General features: G+C 43.9%; 1 protein-coding gene across 1 annotated transcript in view; it reads left to right on the top strand.

The window, feature by feature from the left end:
• LOC124612890 (glutamate receptor 1-like) overlaps window positions 1-20644 on the top strand; it is a 398257-nt gene that overhangs the window by 250804 nt on the left and 126809 nt on the right. Inside the window, exon 5 of the mRNA XM_047141343.1 lies at window positions 9385-9517. Coding sequence (XP_046997299.1) covers window positions 9385-9517 — 133 coding nt within the window. The remainder of the gene's footprint in view (window positions 1-9384; window positions 9518-20644) is intronic.

The raw sequence follows: 20644 nt of genomic DNA, 5'->3' as shown, positions 1-20644 counted from the left end.
CTTCCGGTTTTAACCAACTTTCCGTTCCTAATACTATATGCGCACTATTTCCTTCAATAAGAGATACTAATTCAGGAACCTTGCCCTGGATACTCCTGCAGTTCACCAATATTACGTTAACTTTTCCTGTTTTTGGTCTCTGAGGACGGACGTTCTTTATCAACGATGATAATGTCCTCTCTGGTAAGCCGTCAGGTATTTTATCTTTTCGCCCAAGGGGGGGGGGGGGTCCCTCTAACCTAAAAAAACCCCCGTGTGAACGCCACACGTACTCTGCTACCCTAGTAGCTGCTTCCGGTGTGTAGTGCACGCCTGACCTGTCTAGGGGGGCCCTACGGTTCTCCACCCAATAACGGAGGTCGATGAATTTGCAACCATTATAGTCGCAGAGTCGTCTGAGCCTCTGGTTTAGACCCTCCACACGGCTCCAAACCAGAGGACCGCGATCGACTCTGGGCACTATGCTGCAGATATTAAGCTCAGCTTGCACTCCGCGTGTATGTTCAGTATTACAGCACCACCATCTGTATAATTTTAATCCAAGGGTTTGGAAAACTCGGCTTAACTTAGCATACGCCCAGCATAGCAGCTTTGTATTGTGGACTCAGCTACTTATGACATACCGATAACAGCTATTTTACATCAGTTAAATAGTTCACTTTCTGTCCCATTAGCTGAATCTACTGACTCAGGGTTATTCAAGGAAAGCAACGACTCGACGTGAAATCACATTCGCTGATCAAAACGCTTGTGTTTCTGTAGAATCTGATGAGAAAATCCGTCGCTTCTTTTTACAGTTTTGTATCTCTTTGGCTTGTGGGGTGTCATAGCTCTAACAGTGTCGCTTAGGTGACTATGGGGAGCGCGTTTATTATTTGGTGTCGTGTTTCAATTGTTGATGATGATGAAGGGGATGTAGTGGAACCTGGTGCCAGTAGATGGGCTACCCTCTTTGTTTAGCATCAATGGACCGCCGAGCTGACCGTCCCAGTGCTACGAATGAATCACCATTGACAGTATCAAATGGCCTTACTCAAAGAGGCTCTATGGATAGTTTTAAAATGGAACCCGTGACTTTGTTGCAACGTACAGATATGTCTATCAGGAACTTTACACAACTACCAACTCTCCTCTCACCAACCAAACACAACGAAGCGTGTAAGAAGTATAATATGTATCAACGCCTTTACCATCTCTTGTAGACGGTTCTTGAAACAGGTAGGTACAGTGACAACATCTTACAGTACATTCAACTCCTTACGATCTTTGTTGTAACCAGTCTCAGTTCTAAAACAACAGAAACAGTCATGAACACATTACCCAATTGGTGCGCAAAGTACTATGTTACTTGACAATGACACACATCATGCCAAAGTTACTTCCGTCTTTAAGTTTCGCACATCAGCGTGTTAACGGAAGAGATTAACACTTTTCCTCATTCGCCCTTATTAGCGTGATGCAGGATGGAGTGAGGTCATAAGAAACTTTTACCGCTTACGCAGTGATGTGAAGAACAGATAGTAAAATTAATTTCATTCACAAACTGAAATCATAACTGCTTGACATCTACCTCTACTCCACAGCATTTCTGAACGCGTAATTCTATTATTCCACTGATGTTCGCATGGTTGGATACTTTTCTTAAACAACATGAGGCGCATACTCTTATACGAGTACATACGGCTATCTCCATTATATGTCATAAACGCTTTTCATGTGATTCAGGGGCATTTACACTGTGCCGCTGACGTTGGGCATGTGGCAGTTTTGTACGAGTTTCAGAGCAATTTGTGCATAAAACAGTAATTCTATAATTTATGTATGCGTGTATGTATGTGTATGTGTGTGTGTGTGTGTGTGTGTGTGTGTGTGTGTCAGACGCAAGACACAAAGTGAAGCGAGTGAAACAGTTTTGCAGCCTATCGCCAATGCTTTGAATCTGTACATTGAGCAAGCAATAAAGGAAACGAAAGAAAAATCTGAAGTGTGAATTAAAGTTCAGGGAGACTAAATAAAATCTTTGAGAATTCCCGATGACATTATAGTTCTGTCAGAAATTTGAACGGAATAGACAGTGTCTTGAAAGGAGGTTATAAGATGAACATCAACAAAAGAAAACCAAGGACGCTGGAATATAGTCGAATTAAATCAGGTAATTCTGAGGGAATTGGATTAAGAAACGAGACTCTTAAAACAAGATGAGTTTTGCTCTTTGGGCGACCAAATAAATGATGATGGACGAAGTAGAGAGCACACAAATTGTAGACTGGCAGTGATAAGACAAGCATTTCTGAAGAACAGATGTTCGTTAAGATCGAATATAGATTAGTGTTAGCAAGTTCTTTTCTGGAAGTATGTATATGGAGTGTAACCATATTTGCAAGTGAAATATTCACGATAAACAGCTTAGGCAAGAAGAGAATACAAGCTTTTGAAATGTCGTTCAACAGAAGAATGCTGAAGATTAGATAGGTGGAACACGTAACTAATGAGGAGGTACTGATTAGAAGTGAGGAGAAAATAAATTTGTGGTACAACCTGACAAGAAGAGACCGATTGATAGGATACATTTGAGACAAACAAGGGATCACCAATTTAGTATTACAGGGAAGTGATGTGGGTATTCAACACAAGTACAAGGATAGCGTACCAATAGGGACAAGAAAGGAGACATGAAGGGCGCCAAAAACAGAAATAACAATCATCCATTTATTGCACCATTACACACGCACATCATGATATATGAGACATTATAATTGTCATACTCAAGTCTATTATTATTATTATTATTATTATTAAGCATTACAATCCATGAAGGCTTTTTGCTGCAGAATGGACAATGTTGAACCACTTTGCTCTGTCTTTACAAGTAATTTGCCACTGTCTGTCATGTCCTAGTTTTCTGAGATCGTCTTGAACGGAATAGTCTATTATGACAAACAATATGTATCACGAACGGCACATACAATGGAGTTTAAGAAATTACAATGGCACATCAACTCCGCTATGACAAACAGTGTGCATAATGAAGGCCGAACAATTTTACCAATGTAAGAAATTAAAATAATACTAGCATAAAATTAACGAAAATGCCTTGAAGGAAATGTTTATGAGAAGAACACGACGGGACCGCGAAGGAGGAGGCAACACAATACTTAACTCAGGAGCACCAAAACAAACAACGGACACCAGGCCGCGCCAACAACGAACACGTAAGGCACGCAAATACTCTCTCCGTTCCGGTTCCGCGCGTTCCACCCACGTCATAGCTACCTGAAACATTGTAATACTTGGAACAGTACACCAGAGATCAGAAAATTTAAAAAAACAATAACATGACATAAAAATAATTTAAGAAAATCACATCATATGACTATGAGCTTAAGGTCTTTCGGTAATTAACAGATTACGAAACAGGTAAATGGGCATGTGCCACTATTAAATCTTTCGTAATTACACTACTAAATGTCTCAGTACACAAGTTGCAATTAACGCAACAAGAATTAAATAATTTAAGTGATAATGTTACTTTAAAATAATAATAAAATTATTTCATAGCGCAGAGGACCAAGAATGGCCCGATCAGTACTCCCCAGTGAAGCAGTTCACACAAATGGTACTCCACGGCTCCGAGCAAACAGCCTCATACAAAATGCAACACAACCACAGCGACCCGGCGTACTACCAGAACCACCAGGCAGTAAACCAAAATCGTATTAAGCCAAAACAAGGACCGACTTTAAAAATAACGAGACCTAGCCCGGGCCGGACAACAGACCAAATGCCGGGAAATCCATAAGAAACCTCAGCCAACTTAATACCAAAACAACAGTTTATGATCAATATGCAAAACACAAGAACTCTCAGTCCAAAGGCTTCAGTTTAGTCGCGAGGTTGGCTCCGATCCGCCTGCTGAGGTGCCAAGCGTCGTACGGAGTGCCGAATCAAGCTTAACCTTCGTTAGCGGAAAGCGGAAGCACCACAAGACAAAATAAACTCCAATCTAACTGCGCAAGGGAAACTCTAAGGAGTGCCACTCGAAGACTATGCACTTGAAGATCAAGCATACAGCACCCAGACTAACGTGCCGCTGAACGACGCACTTCCATCACCAGCATCTAGTAGAGTACGGAGAGCAGCGTACCCCATCGATATACATCCATGGGACGGTAAACGAGGATAGCAATCCCAGCGACGGAGAGACAGGAGGACGAAATGACATCCCGCCGCACATAGAAGGTATTCAAACCACGCCGCTGCCCACACTATTAACCGTAAAATCACGGTCCGGTCTTCCCATCAGGCCCCACTCGGCGTCCAGTCGCAAACAACCCCAGCCGAGCCGAACTGTCTTCACGCCAAGGCACCCACCTCTTACTTCCTCACACGCCTCCAGCTATGCTCCGGCCAGCGATCACACACAGAAACAACCGCCTAACGCCAAAGCGCCGTCTGAGTGAAAACTCAGCACTAAGATCGATACGGACTTGAAAATAAGCAAGCATCGTAACAGGAAGTGTGGGGGTAAAAATTGCAGAGGTAGGCCAAGAGATGAATACAGTAAGCAGGTAAGGATGTAAATGCAATAGTTACTCAGAGGTGGAGAGGCTTGCGCAGGATGGAGTAGCGTGGAGAGCTGCATCAAACCAGCCTTCGGACTAAAGACCACACCACCACCACTAACTACAACAACAATAAAATGATCTTCGAGGGAATCTTATACCATTCTTCCTGCAAAAGATTGGTAAGTTCGACCAACGATGATGATGGTGGATAAAGGTCACGCACCCTTCTCTGCAAACTAGACCACAGAGGGTGAATAATACTGAGATCTGGTGACTATTGTGGCCAGAGGGGATGCGACATTTTATCCTCTTGTTTGCAAAAATGGACACATAATCCTTGACAGTACTGTGATCTTGCAGAGTAACCATGGAGTCCGTGGAATAACATAATATGGCTGCCCAAAGCATCCCAAAATTGTCCTTACGTTTCACTCTTGGGATATAAACTTGGTCAGAATTTGTTAACGGTGTGCAATAAGACTTACCCGATCAAATGACTGTCTTCCATTGCTCCACACTCAAGGTTTTATTGCTTCGGCACATCGTTTTTTTTTATGGGCATATGCATCACTAATGAGTGCTTTTGGAATTCCAGATCGCCCTGCAGTTCCTTGGTTCTGGATCACCCGTCGTGTTGCTTTGGTGCTGATGGGTTCGCGTGCGACATTCAGTTCCGTAGCACCTTTTGCAGCTGCCATCCTGTTCATTTTCGTCACCATCCTCTTCAATGACCGTCCGTCACTATCACTCAACACACACTTGCTTATGCGTTGCGATATGGCGGATGATGTTTCTCCGCTTTCCTTGTAAGCTGTATAAATCTTGTATGTATGTTCTTGAAGCACCAAACACCTCGACTTTCATTGATACGGAATCATCCGCCGCACGGGCAGCAACAGCTTGCCCACGTTCGAATTAACTTAAGCTCCGATACAGTGCACTGACAACTACACAAACGCTGTCCTGTCCACGACTGAACCTTGAAACGAATTGAAGACACTGCACAGATGTTGTTCCCGGTCCAAAATAACAGCGCAGTCTGCAGGCTTGGTTACCATCTGCATTAACATTCAAACACACATTTCTCGTGGTGTTTCCAGATTTTTGCCAAACCCCTATATTTCACAAAGAGTAACTCTATGATAATCTCGTTTGATTATTCATAGATATGAATATTCTGCTAACTGTGTATTTTCAGAAACCCATCGAAGGACATTGTGAACAGGATATCTACTAATATTTTGTCCATGTGGTGCACCTGATCTGTTAAATACACTCCTGGAAATTGAAATAAGAACACCGTGAATTCATTGTCCCAGGAAGGGGAAACTTTATTGACACATTCCTGGGGTCAGATACATCACATGATCACACTGACAGAACCACAGGCACATAGACACAGGCAACAGAGCATGCACAATGTCGGCACTAGTACAGTGTATATCCACCTTTCGCAGCAATGCAGGCTGCTATTCTCCCATGGAGACGATCGTAGAGATGCTGGATGTAGTCCTGTGGAACGGTTTGCCATGCCATTTCCACCTGGCGCCTCAGTTGGACCAGCGTTCATGCTGGACGTGCAGACCGCGTGAGACGACGCTTCATCCAGTCCCAAACATGCTCAATGGGGGACAGATCCGGAGATCTTGCTGGCCAGGGTAGCTGACTTACACCTTCTAGAGCACGTTGGGTGGCACGGGATACATGCGGACGTGCATTGTCCTGTTGGAACAGCAAGTTCCCTTGCCGGTCTAGGAATGGTAGAACGATGGGTTCGATGACGGTTTGGATGTACCGTGCACTATTCAGTGGCCCTCGACGATCATCAGTGGTGTACGGCCAGTGTAGGAGATCGCTCCCCACACCATGATGCCGGGTGTTGGCCCTGTGTGCCTCGGTCGTATGCAGTCCTGATTGTGGCGCTCACCTGCACGGCGCCAAACACGCATACGACCATCATTGGCACCAATGCAGAAGCGACTCTCATCGCTGAAGACGACACGTCTCCATTCGTCCCTCCATTCGCGCCTGTCGCGACACCACTGGAGGCGGGCTGCACGATGTTGGGGCGTGAGCGGAAGACGGCCTAACGGTGTGCGGGACCGTAGCCCAGCTTCATGGAGACGGTTGCGAATGGTCCTCGCCGATACCCCAGGAGCAACAGTGTCCCTAATTTGCTGGGAAGTGGCGGTGCGGTCCCCTACGGCACTGCGTAGGATCCTACGGTCTTGGCGTGCATCCGTGCGTCGCTGCGGTCCGGTCCCAGGTCGACGGGCACGTGCACCTTCCGCCGACCACTGGCGACAACATCGATGTACTGTGGAGACCTCACGCCCCACGTGTTGAGCAATTCGGCGGTACGTCCACCAGGCCTCCCGCATGCCCACTATACGCCCTCGCTCAAAGTCCGTCAACTGCACATACGGTTCACGTCCACGCTGTCGCGGCATGCTACCAGTGTTAAAGACTGCGATGGAGCACCGTATGCCACGGCAAACTGGCTGACACTGACGGCGGCGGTGCACAAATGCTGCGCAGCTAGCGCCATTCGACGGCCAACACCGCGGTTCCTGGTGTGTCCGCTGTGCCGTGCGTGTGATCATTGCTTGTACAGCCCTCTCGCAGTGTTCGGAGCAAGTACGGTTGGTCTGACACACCGGTGTCAATGTGTTCTTTTTTCCATTTCCAGGAGTGTACTTGGAAAGAAACACATTTCAGAAACCCCAAGAGCTCCTGATTAAATAACTTTCATTAACAACCCGTCTCGATCAACCTATCATAATGTAGTGTAGTAAAGTTGTTCAGGTCAGCCTGTATGCAATATAATTGTCTTTTGTAGTCCGCCTGCTTAGCTAGGTGGTAACGTGCTTGCCTCCCACGTAAGCGGGCCCCGGTTCGATTCCCAGTCGGCTTGCAGATTTTCTCCGCTCGGGGACTGGGTGTTGTGTTGTTGTCATCATCATTTCATCCTCATCACCGGCGCGCAAGTCATCCAATGTGGCGTCGAATGAAATGAGACTTGCACTTGGCGGCCAAACTTCCCCAAAAATGGGCCTCCCGGCGAACGATGTCATACGTTCATTTCAAAGTTTAGTATGCTTTTACTTTCATAAGTATCGAAAAAAATGGGGAAAGCGCACACGCGTCGTCTCACACACGCATACAAACATGCACAAACGCATACAAACATGCACACACGAGTTAAAAATCTCATATATCAACTGCACTTTGAAAACATGCAAGACTCTTCGAACAAACGAAACAAATAGCTACAGTAACAAGCGAAATGGTGGCAGAAACACCTTGTTCTTCTGTTTAACAGTTAATAAAGGTACTACCAAAGGAAATAAGTGTATTAACCAGTCTGAAACGAGGGAAGCAAGACCGCGGCATCACGAGCTGTATGTAACATGCAAAAAAGGCAATATAATATAGCGATTTTCAGTCTGAATTCGACGAAAAACAAAAGAAAAATAATTTTTTTGTTGTCTGCCGATAATAAGATGTAGAATGCTTTGCAGATATAAAAATACCAACATAAATAACTTATGGCGTCATGTGGGGTAAAATATATGACTATATTATTTCCAAATAAGGGATTTAGGTACAATTTTCAGCATACGACAAGCGTACAACATTTCATGTCTCAACACTGCCACAATGTAAAATCGAGCGCCCGCTTGTCTCTCTTTAGTATATGTAAAAACTTTTTTTTCGTATAACCTCCACAAGATGTTAATATGTCTTAATAATTTTCAGAAAGAATGAGAAATAAAACCCAATGAAAGATATTATTCGCAGCTGCTAATATGTACATCAGCAGTTGTATAATGGAAAGACGACAGTGAAAATTTGTACGATACTAGAGTGCCTATGCAATTTCGAATTACGATACAACGTTCCTTTGGACATGCATGCATGTCCGAAGGAACAGCCACTGCGGGGACTACAGATGTTATGAAATTCATTAAATATATTCGCAGTTGCGAATATGGACAACCATCAGCTGTATAATCTAATGACGACAATGAAAACTTGTCCTGGACCTGGACTCGAACTCGGATTTCACGCTCACCGAGAGCACGCTTCACTGCCAGACCCAAACTCCCATATGCCGTCAACATGGTTAACGACCCAAAATCCATACGTTTTCAACATGCTTTATCGAGGTTTGGTCTTGCCGTGAAGCGTGCTCGGATAGCCAAATTGTAAGGCGACCGGTCGCGATAAACGGGAAATCCGGATTCGAGACCCGGTGCGGTACAGATTTTCATTGTCGTTATTCCATTATACAGCCGATGGTTGCCCATATTCGAAACTGTGTATACATTTCATGTTTTTCATATCGGCTTTAGCCGCCGCTGTGCCTGATGCATGCATGTCCGAAGGGATACTGCACTGTGTTTCTGAGCAACACAGGCACTGTATGTAATATCGTATCGTAAAAAGCAATTAAGACAGGACAGTAAGTGATGAACCACGTTTCAGTAAAACAAAATCAGTCAAACAATGTTTTGCAGTAGGCGGACGTTCTCTCCAGTCTGTATGTCAGAGTTCTTACTGCGGCACCAAAAATAAGTTAAATATTTATGTTTTCATCCTTGCAGTTGCCGGCATTAGACTCATTCACGCAAGTTGGTTTGCTCTATGTTACACTAAGACCGTTTCCGTAGTGCCTGATGTAGACGATTATATGGTGATGATCGATTGACTGAAATATGAGTGTTTGCACGGAGTACATGAGCTTGAGCACACTGGTGTAGAACAGTGGCTAGCTTTACAAAGCAACTGCAGCAGTGGCTGTTGGCTGCGTGCGCAGGTCTGCTGCGGCTGCAGAGCATCTACCAGAGCCTGCGGCCCGGCGGCGACTCCCTGCAGGTGGCGGCCGTCAAGCGCGTCCACAACGCCTCGGAGGCCATCGACTACCTGCACAGCCTGGAGGAGGTCAGCAGGTAAGACAAGCCACCAGGCCAACACTGTCGACCTGTCTTTGCGGACTTCAGTCCGAAAGCTGTACGATGCAGCTCTACATGCTAGTCTGTCTTGTGCAGGTTTCTTTATCTCTGTATAACAGTTGTAATCTGCATCCACTTCAACCTGCTCATAGCAGTCAAGACTTGGCCTCCCTCTGCAATTTTTACCCTCGACACGGCCCTCCATTACTAAACTGACAATTCCTTGATGCTTCAGAATAGATCCTATCAAATGATTCCTTCTTTTAGGCAAGTTCTACCAATTTTTACTTTCTCCCCAATTGTATTCAGCACCTCTTCATCAGTTACTCTACCAATCTACTCTTCGACATTTTTCTGTGGCGTCACAAAAGTTTCTATTTTCTTCTTGTATGGGTTTTTCATTCTCCATGTTTCACTTCCGATCAGGGCTCCACTCCCGACAAATACCTTTAGAAAAGTTTTTCCAACAATTAAAGTCATGTTCCGCACCAACATTCTTTTCTTCTTTTTCAGAAAATATTTTCTTCCTATCCCAAGTCCACGTTTCCTGTCCTCTCTACTTATCCCATCATCAGTTATTTTGCTGCCCAAATACCTTCAGTTCCTCACTTCGTAATCAAACTCTCTCATCGTCACCTGATTTTATTCGACTACATTCCATCATCCTTGTTTTAATTTGCTTGATGTTCGCCTTATAACCTTTATCAAGACACTAACCATTTTGTTTTACTCATATTACAAGTCCTTTGTCGTCTCTGATGGAACAGAATGTGATCGGTAAACTTCAAAACGTTCATATCTTCCCCCTGGAATTTAATTCCTTTTGTAAACTTTCTAGGAAATTTAACAGTATTTTTTATTTATTCATTCTATTTTATGGTCTACATTGGACCACCTTAGTCAATATTATCAGTTAGGTTCTTCTGTTTTTCGTTGCCCCAATACCTTTTCATTCTTTCCGATCGTGCCCTTCTCTCCTCATCCTAAATCACCCTTCCCAGTCTCTGTTTCTTGGTCGTGTGATATTTTTGTCCTGGAGCATCTTGAGCGCGTCTGTCTTGCCTTTCAAATCCTCCATCGTAATATGTTATTTTATCATGTCCTCCTTGATCTCTGCTATCCATCTAATACCGCTCGTACTATTCCATAACTTCTCAATTATTCTCCTCCTAATTCTGTTTTCTGTTGTCCTAAGAAAGAGATCCGTTTGTTTTTCATTGTACTTGTCCATGGTTCTATTTCTTTACAAACTGTTTCATTTGAAGCTATTCTTCACACTCCGTCTTTTTCGTACTTTTTATTGATACATGTTCTGTCTATACTTCTTTCTGTTTTGAGTAATCTGTCTACTGCTACAGTGTTGGTTGTTTTAAATACAGTTATATGCATGTGTTATTTGCGACTGTGCGACTTTTTTGTAGTGTTTCATTTTTGTGGCTATTGTGAGGCATTTTTGTAATTGTGTTCTTGGTAACACGATGATTTGTAATCAATTTGTTTATTCTACTCTGCTATGAAGATTTCTCATTCAGGTTGTGTGTTATTATTTCTTCCAAATATTTAAACTTTTCAACAACTTTGATGTCGTGTTCTTCAATTCTAATTTTGTTAGCCAGTAGCGGTTCTGTTAGCATTATATCTATTTTTTAATATACAGAATGGTTCCTTAAAAACAAATTCTTCTCTTATAACGTATGCTTTGGATATCGTATAATATAAAGGGATTTTCTGTCCGCTCTGTACATCTCTCAATATTTTATTTTGCATATTTTTATGAAACCTAACTGAAGCAGCTAATCTTGGCAGATTAGCTACTTAATCAGGGGGGAAATATTACACAGTTACTAAACCAGGGTAAATTTTATTACTACAAATTCTATCCAAAGGAAGTCAGAGTTTATATGTTGTGCGGTAGTTGATTACAATTATTAAATCTCCAATGACATGTTATGCACAAAAACAAGTAGAAAATGTTCTATTTTATACCCTAAATGACAATTTCACTGCTCAAAACCTTATCGGAAAAGAAGTCATAATTTATGTTATGCACTAATTACAAATGTATAGAGAGTCTTCTGCTGTCATGTACGGTTACCTAGGCGTTCTTCTTCCGTTTCCTCGTTTTCCCTATTTGGCGCTTCAAAGCCTGTTCTACATCAGTCATCCGTAAACACAGCATCTTCATCAAGAATATTTTCCTCTTCAATAAATTCTCGATCGTCTTTGCCTTTACTAACATCTTCAAGCAAATCACCCAGCATCTTAGTGTCAAACTCAGTACCAGCTAATTTCAGTAGCAAAAGACGAGATTAGCACTGAATAGGGCCAGTGTGACATAAACTAACATTGCTTGGTGTTTCTCCTATGATGCCACACTAAGACGGAAGAAATAGGCCGATTATTAGAAAACAGGTACACCAATACTAAAGATTCGTTACATTTACGACAAATGTACCAGTGTTAGCAAACCGCTAGATTTAGGCAATAAAGAATTCAGCCAATGTTAACAACAACGTTTACCATAAAGATACTCAAGAGCACGTGTCGCTGATTGTCCAGTTTGGCGGCAACGGCAAAGACATGCCAACTAAAATCGAAATTAGATGAGAGTTCTGTAATTTAGGGTTAAAATTGCATTGAACCAATTTTATTGCATAAAATCTTCTCTTCTTCAAGGAACTTTTATTTAAATTTTCGCCGTCACATGCTGCATATAATTCCCTCGAGTATTAAACAAGAACCTGATAATTTACGAGCATTTTGTTAAGGGCGGTGATTAACGAAACAAATTGGCATCTGCAGTCTGTGCTGTTTTGCAACATAGATTCACTCGGGAATTTCGGTCTGAATCGCGCCCCCACGATTTACACCCCGTGGGGCAGAGGAGGCGGGAACCGCTGCCGCAGTCTCGCCCCCTCGGCGTCCTCCTGTCGGCTGGTTTAGTACCGCGGACTGCAAGCACATTCCAGGCCTGTACCTGCCGTCGCTGAGTTACGCAGCCACCACTGTGCCGTCTTCGTCGTCTGCCTTACTGCGGCCGTAACTCAGCAGCACACTACAGTTAATGTCGAACGTGGCGTCGTGGCTGGGCCCGAGGCACTAACGCGCAGTAATCAACTGCCGTGTGCTCGAGGCCGGCTTCCGTAGTCTCGGAGTAGCGTCGCTGCCTCGTAAGCGGGAATGGCGGGCTCGAGATCCGCCTCGTGCATTTCGGTATTAGGCTCAAATATACCATAGCTGTTAATTATAGAATTCTCTCTACCGAGGACACATCGTTAGTCACCCACGACATTTCTGCAAATAGACTCGTTACCAAACTTCCTGGCAGATTAAAACTGTGTGCCGGACCGAGATTCGAACTCGAGACCTTTGCCTTTCGCAGGCAAGTGCTCTACCAACTGGGCTACCCAAGCACGACTCACGACCCGTCTTCACAATTTTGCTTCCGCCAGTACCTCGTCTCCTACCTTCCAAACTTCACAGAAGTTCTCCTGTGAAACTTGCAGGACTAGCACTACTGGAAGAAAGGATATTGCGGAGACATGACTCAGCCACAGCCGGGGGATGTTTCCAGACACGTTACCGTCTTCAGGAGGGTCCCAACGTCTGCTGCTCTTCTGGGATCGGTGTCCCGTGTTAACTGGCCGTTATCTCCTCCATTCCTCCGCACCTGTCGCTGTCCGTGCAGGTGGTGGCGATTGGGGAGGGGGGGGGGGTTGAGACGTCCGGCTGCCAACTGCCGTATTTTGTGTCCGAGCTATCGCCGCCGAGTACGGACGACAGTGCACCAGAACGCTTTGCTCTTTATGAGCTCTGTGCAGGTTCCACGCCTGACTCAGTTGTAGGCCACTAACTTATTTAATTACACCGTCCTGGATCCAAAGTACTTGATGTCTTTAATCAAACAATCCCATAAGGTAGAATACTGCCTAATTGTCTTAGTTTTGTTGTAATCTATGTTATGGCAGGCTGATTCGGTTGTCTTGCGTAATACAGTGTGGAGTCTATGTTCACGGAATCTCTCTTTTACAATCTACACAGTTTCCCTAAAGTGTATCTTCCCGCATTGGAAGAATATTCGGTAGAACTCGGTTGGCGAAGGGCTAAGTCATGGTTTACTGAACCTGGTAGTATCAACTCCTTAGGGGATGGACGGAAAACACATTTGACATTGTGTCGCTCCAAGATTGTGAGGCCAAGACTGCGTTACAACTGAGCTGAAACACTTGGAGACAACATTCCTAAGCAGTTGTTACAGCATTAAGAACATTAGGCGTGCTTTTAAACTGGTTGTACCTAGACAACATCAGGAAGCAAAACAGGAACACAAATCACTGCAATGTCTCCAGAAAATCCACTATACCACAGTTCGCCGCTCCCACCAAGGCTACCACACGCAACGATGCATGCACAGGTAGGGACTAGATCGGTGTGATGGGCGGGGCAGGCGGGGGGGTGGAGGGAGGGGGAGTAACGGCTGACTCCGACTACAGCACAGCTCATCAGGAGCCACCGGAAGGAGGCAACACGCCTGATGGTGGAAATATCGTGGAGAACCAATGACGTGACCCGGTCGGGGACCCGAAAATTCTAAAAGCTACAAAAACGCCGGGAAAATATCACATCACGTAGCATTAACATTTTTATGTCTTTTCAACACTGATGGGATCGTCTATACGATTGGAGTTCACCCCCTCGGCGTCACTTAATGCCTGAAGATGGAGTACTGATTGTGAGTCACCTAAAGTCATCGCTATACAATAAATAACATCTGAAGGACGTCTGCAGGTGTTTCATTTTATTACAAAATTAATTATGTACGTAGATAGTTCATACAACCCGTAAATCGAGAATTATGACGGTTTTTCCCTGTCTTCGGTATAGATACTGGCAAGGTATCAAAATATTTGACATAAACAGCCGTATCCTTTATTGCGTTGACGTAGAAATTTACAGCACGAATGCCGTAGATCTTAGTGCATGACAAATTACACCTTCATACGTCTACCTACTCCTGTGAAAAGGGATCTTGGCGCACGGACAGACAGACGGACGGACAACAAATCACAAAGAGATATTGTTTCCGCATCATATAATTACAAATTAACAATTTTTGGATATTTTTCCCCTTACTTGCACTGTCGATCCTTTTCTTCTCGCCAGCATTCATGATTCTAGATCAACCATACCATTTTAAGTTTTGGTGAGTCACTTCGCGAGTATCAAAATATGTGGCGTAACTGGCCGTATCTTTCGATTGCATTGACGTAGATGCTTAAACTTTGTACACAGCGAATAGAGCGTAGTATCTGACATAAATCTGAATCTGATACGTCTACCGATTACTGAGAAAAATGGGGCTTAACAACCGGACAAACAAACAGACAGACGGATAAAAAAAATGACAAAATATTTTTTCGTGTTATGTTATTTCTAGTTAACAATTTTCTGATTTTTTTTTCCTTTTCTTGTACTGTGAAACCTTACTTCTTACCAAATTTAATGATTCTACGTCAACGGAAAGGACACTGTAGGCTTTGATGGGTTAGTTTTCGAGTATGAAAATATGTGAAATAATTGGCCGTATCTTTTGATTGCACTAGCTTACAAACTTACCATTTTTACACCACCAAGGGACTAGATATTTTAGTAAGTGACATAAATTTGAACTTGATACGCCAAACTGTTCCCAAGACAAATGGTCTTAACAGCCCGACAGATAAACAGACAGATGGATAAAAAAATGACAAAACCTTTTTCTGTGTTATAAAATTACTACTTAACAATTTTCTGATTTTTTTCCTTTACTTGTACTGCGAAACCTAGCCTCTTGCCAAATTTCGTAAATCTATGTCACAGGGAAGCGCCCTAAAGGTTTTGTTGAGACTGTTTTCGAGTATCAAAATATGTGACATAAATGGCAGTGTCTTTCAACTGAAGTGACTTAGCGGCGTAAAACGTATGCACTTCCAACGAATCAAGGATCTCAATATGCGACGTAAATCTGAACTTGATACGTCTATCCGTTCCTGAGAAAGGTTGCTTTTAACAGTCGGACAGACAGACAGACGGACAACAAAGTGATCATACAAGAGTTCTATTTTACAGATGGAACCCTAAAAAGAATGACAGTTGCGATGTTGCTACCCATAAAGAAGGAAATGCATGTGATAAAGCTTTATAAAAAATTTAGAAGCCTTAAGAAACTATGAACAATAAAATTATGACTCACTGCTGTACAGCTTCTACTTCGAGGATAGCAGCAATAATGACCAATTTCACATTTTTTTGTGTTATTTTCTGTGTTCAAAGGCTCTGGTCGTAGATGTACACACCGCGTTTATGGAATTCATGGTTGTCTAGTTTGTCCCCTTTTACATTCCAGTAGCGAACAAACAAATACAGTCTTCTAGTTACAACTTCCGAACTGAAGCGAAACAATATTGTTTTACAGCTCGATTACTTGACGTGGAACTGCAGTGTAGTCGGCGTGAGGAAGAGGAAGCACAGCTGAGAGTGAGGGGAAAACGTTTGGACTCAAGGACAGAGATAGATATGCCTTGCAATACGGCAACGCCACGGCAATACCTCGGCACCTACCTGCAACTGCCTGATCTCTCAGCAGTATTTCGCGGTCGTCCTGCAACTTTACCGTGTACTGAAGCTACATTGTAGTAATGTTGGAAGACAACATAATTGCAGCAACACATTCACATAAAATATGGCCCATGTAAACACACCGTAAGTTAAACATATCTGTAACGTCAGTTCTGTTGTTCGCTCAATCGGCTACAAGTCAAAACGATAACCTAAGTGGCTTCGTAAGCATTTTACACAGAATGTACCAGAACTCCACGTCAAATTTTCAGAGTTTTTTCAGGGCTACGTTCTGAGTATTTTGGTGTAAGGGACCCACGATCTCGGGAGACTTGTTACAGACTAATAATACAATTAGCATTTATTGTGTTTGTTACCGCAGTTAGCCTTGTTTCCGCGAAAGTACCTTGAGGGCAGTGTACAAGCCTGTAACATGCAATAAACAAAACGTGCAAGACACAACACAAAGTAATGCAAAAATTGTCAGGCATATACAAAAGTACTGTGAGGTGGTTGCCGTCGCGGGAACACGTCATCATAGCACGATTTGCTGTGTCTTGTTGAGAACAACAATACAATGTTCCTTCGGACTTGCACGCATTTCGGAAAGAAACAGGAGCTGCGGTAATCGCAGTCGTTATAAAATACATGAAATGTGTTCGCAGTTGAGAATACGAACAACCATCAGTTGTATGAGGCAACGACGACAATGAAAATTTGTGCCGCACAGGGACACGAACCCATATTCCCGCTTCATGGGAGCGGTCGCCTGAACCGCTTTGTATATCATTGCACAACCCAAGGCCAGACCCAGACTTCCTTACGTCGTCGTTCTTGCGTCACAACCTGTACACGTACACACATTATGTATGAGGTTCATTCAAATGAAACCTGGTCAAGGCGTCTACCATTGCCTTACACGTAAGATGGCACCACGTAACAGCGGGTATGGTGGCGTCATCTATTGGTAGAGAGACTGACGCGTGCGCACCGTTTCATGTTGCATAGCGCCAGTGCTGTTTCACGCCAAAGAAACGGTGGTCACAGAAGTGATCGTCCACTGCCGAACGTGCAGGCGTGTAAGCAGGAACAACGAGGAGTGATTCGATTTTTGGCGGCGGAGGGAGTTAGAAGCTGTGAAATGTATCGACGGATGAAGGCTGTGTACGGTGAGTACAGTGTGAGTCGTTCAAGTGTTGTGGAATGGCGCAAACTCTTCCTTGAGGGACGCGAGTCACTGGAAGACGACGCTCGTTCTGGACAGGTTCATCGTGTCATCACACCGGAAATAGTTGCGGAAGTCAATACGTTAGTCTTGGACAACCGCAGAGTCACCGTGGAATAGATCCATCGGTTACTGGGTATTATCGTGGGCACCGCCCACACCATAATGCATCAATACTTGAATTTTCGAAAATCTGTGCGCAGTGGGTTCCCTAGCAACTGAGTGCCGAATAGCGCAATACTCGGATGGCGCTGTCTTTGAGTCATCTGCAACGTTATAATGGGGAGGAATATGGCTTTCTGTCGCGTATTGTCAGAGGTGACGAAACATGGTGTCACCAATTTGAACCAGAAAGCAAGGGTCAGAGCAAGCAGTGGAAACGTGCGATTTCACCACCTCCAAAGAAATCAAAGGCCGTGCACTCCAGTTCTGGTAAGGTCATGATGTCGTTCTTTTTTTACCACAAGGCCCGGCTGCTTGTCGAGTTCCTGGAACGGGGAACCACCAACAATTCCCAGCGTTATCAAGCCACTTTACAGAACCTTAAACGAGCCATCAAGTCGAAACGCCGAGGCATGTTGTCCAGCGCCGTTATCCTCCTGCATGATAATGCCCGCCCACACACTGCCAATGCGGTGAAGACGACATTGCAGCAGTTTCGGTGGGGAACACTGGAACATCCACCGCACAGTCAGGACCTTTCACCGTAGGACTTTCATGTGTTGGACCTCTAAAAGAAGCTATTCGCGGTCATCGATTGGCAACGGATGACGAAGTATGTGACTGGGTCCAGGCCAGGATCCGACAGCAGCCTACTAGCTTCTTCAAGGATGGAATCGACCGGCTAGTGTCGCAACGGGATAAATCTGCGAACAGTCTGAGTACATGTACTGTGTATAACTACATTCTTGAGTTAATAAAATTTTTACCGTTACTTTACACTAGTGACCGTGTTTCATTTGAATGCCCCTTCTAGCTCTACATGGGAGAAAAGTGATGCAAGGATGCATGTCCAAAGGAACATTGCGTCATTCTTCTTAACAACACGGGCACTGCAGTATCGTATTTATCCGCCAAAACCAAGTAGCGGCTTTCAATTAAAATGTCCACTCCTGTGCAGGAATTTCATAATGTGTGTAAGAGTACAACCCTGGTTCGTGTTCCGGTCCGGCACAAAATTTTCACTGTCGCCAATCCCCTATACAGCTGATGGTCATTTGTATTCGCAACTGCGAATTCATTTCATATACCTCAGCAAAGCGTAGTTGTGCCGCTCTTCCACTGCATCCAGTGAAACAGTGCACGAGTTGCATACCGGCTGACTCTTCATCAGTAGACCTATTCGTAGTACTTCTGTGCGTCACTGTTAACGCAGGGCGAACATTACCAGAAAACAAAATTTTACCCAGAATCGAGCAGTACTGAATGCAAACTTGAGGGAAGTTGGTAAGAAGGACGTTACTGTTGCCAGCAGTATACTGTATATTGTGAGGGAATGGAAACAAGACACATCATGCATACCGTCGACATATGTACACTGTTTTCAGTGCGAGACAGATACAAAGCTAATTGGGGCAAGAAACCAACCGAAATGCAATAACTCTGTGACGCGCCACGGGACACCGTCCGTCACAAGTACCCGTAATGTATCCCTGAACAACCTGTGACAGTGTTTATCAAATGGTTCAAATGGCACTGAGTACTATGGGACTCAACTGCTGTGGTCATCAGTCCCCTAGAACTTAGAACTACTTAAACCTAACTAACCTAAGGACATCACACACACCCATGCCTGAGGCAGGATTCGAACCTGCGACCGTAGCAGCAGCGCGGCTCCGGACTGGAGCGCCTAGAACCGCACGGCCACCGCGGCCGGCTACAGTGTTTATCAGTGGAGTTGTACTTCGGCCCGTAGAGCTAGCATTCGTGCAAATTAGTTCTGAGCTGCCTAGATTTAAACGTAAGAAAACTTCCCTTTCCTTCCTAGTACTTCTCTTTCTTATGTTCTCATCACTTAATACAACGTTTACATCATTCAGGACCCGGCTCGCATCTTTCGCAACACCATTTGTTCATCCTTGCTCGTTACCCAGCTACCAGCATACATTCTCTTGCTGGGTTGTAAGATTACTTGCAAGAATTGTAGTATTACTTGTAAAGATGCTACCCAACCTTCTCTGCCACTGTTCATGATTATTTTCTTATGTTACCTCTCGCTACATGCGTTCTTACGTGCATGCACCCATTTTCCTTATTGGCTTCTACACATGCTTTCAACTAAGTGGTCTGAAAAACTGCTCTAAAACAGATATAAGATTGAAAGTGACCTCAAAACCTTTATAAAACTATCCAAGTAATTCTTATAAGACCACAATAAATTCTTCAGACTTCACATTCTTTTGACGCTAGTGAGCTTCTACAACAAGATTTTCTTCTTAAACGCATCTCCATCAAATCAGAAAGAAGTTACTTTGCAATGTCTTACAGTGAGCAGCTTGGAGTTAAGTCCACGTAAGTGTGAAGTCTGCAAATCCACTCCAGGTGTTCTAATTTTCGTTACTCCTCTCTTTTTTCCTTCGTAAATTCAACAATAACTAGTTTTAAAGTGAAAAATTGTTCCTTGCATGCCCTTTGACGTAACCAACATACTTTCCAGTAATATTTGAAGTCGCCATACTCTTCGTGAAGTTGCATTTAAAATTGTTGCAACTGACAATGGGATAAAGCGTGGGACTTCAGAACTTTCACTGTACGTTCCATCAATTTGCTCACGTCCACGCACCTGGAAATTTAGCAGAAAAATGTTCAATTGTGAGTGAAATCTTATGGGACTTAACTACTAAGGTCATCAGTCCCTAAGCTTACACACTACTTAACCTAAATTATCCTAAAGACACACACACACATCCATGCCCGAGGGAGGACTCGAACCTCCGCTGGGATGAACCGCACAGTCCATGACTGCAGCGCCCAAGACCGCTCGGCTAATCCCGCCCGGCGAAATTTAGCACAGAGTGCTTCTTCATGTACAGTAAAACGAATCCTGCCAGTCGATTGTTCCAATTTTTTGCTCTTTCATTGTCAACTTAATCTTTAAATTCTTTCTGCGTGGTAATGTAATGACGTTTAATGGGAAATAAGCAGTACCCGTCACATACGCGAATTGAGAATTCTCATCCCTCTCTTCTGTCGCTCCCATTCGTTTTAAAGCATTGTAATGACAGATCGCTAGACTGCCTCTTTTTGTGCAAACAGCCGCTGGATCTTTGAATTATGAACAAATAGTAAAGAGTGTACAGCGT

This window comes from Schistocerca americana, chromosome 4, assembly GCF_021461395.2.
Source record: "Schistocerca americana isolate TAMUIC-IGC-003095 chromosome 4, iqSchAmer2.1, whole genome shotgun sequence".
Taxonomy (NCBI): domain Eukaryota; kingdom Metazoa; phylum Arthropoda; class Insecta; order Orthoptera; family Acrididae; genus Schistocerca; species Schistocerca americana.
The sequence above is the reverse complement of the archived record's forward strand: the minus strand, read 5'-3'. Positions and strand labels throughout refer to the sequence as shown.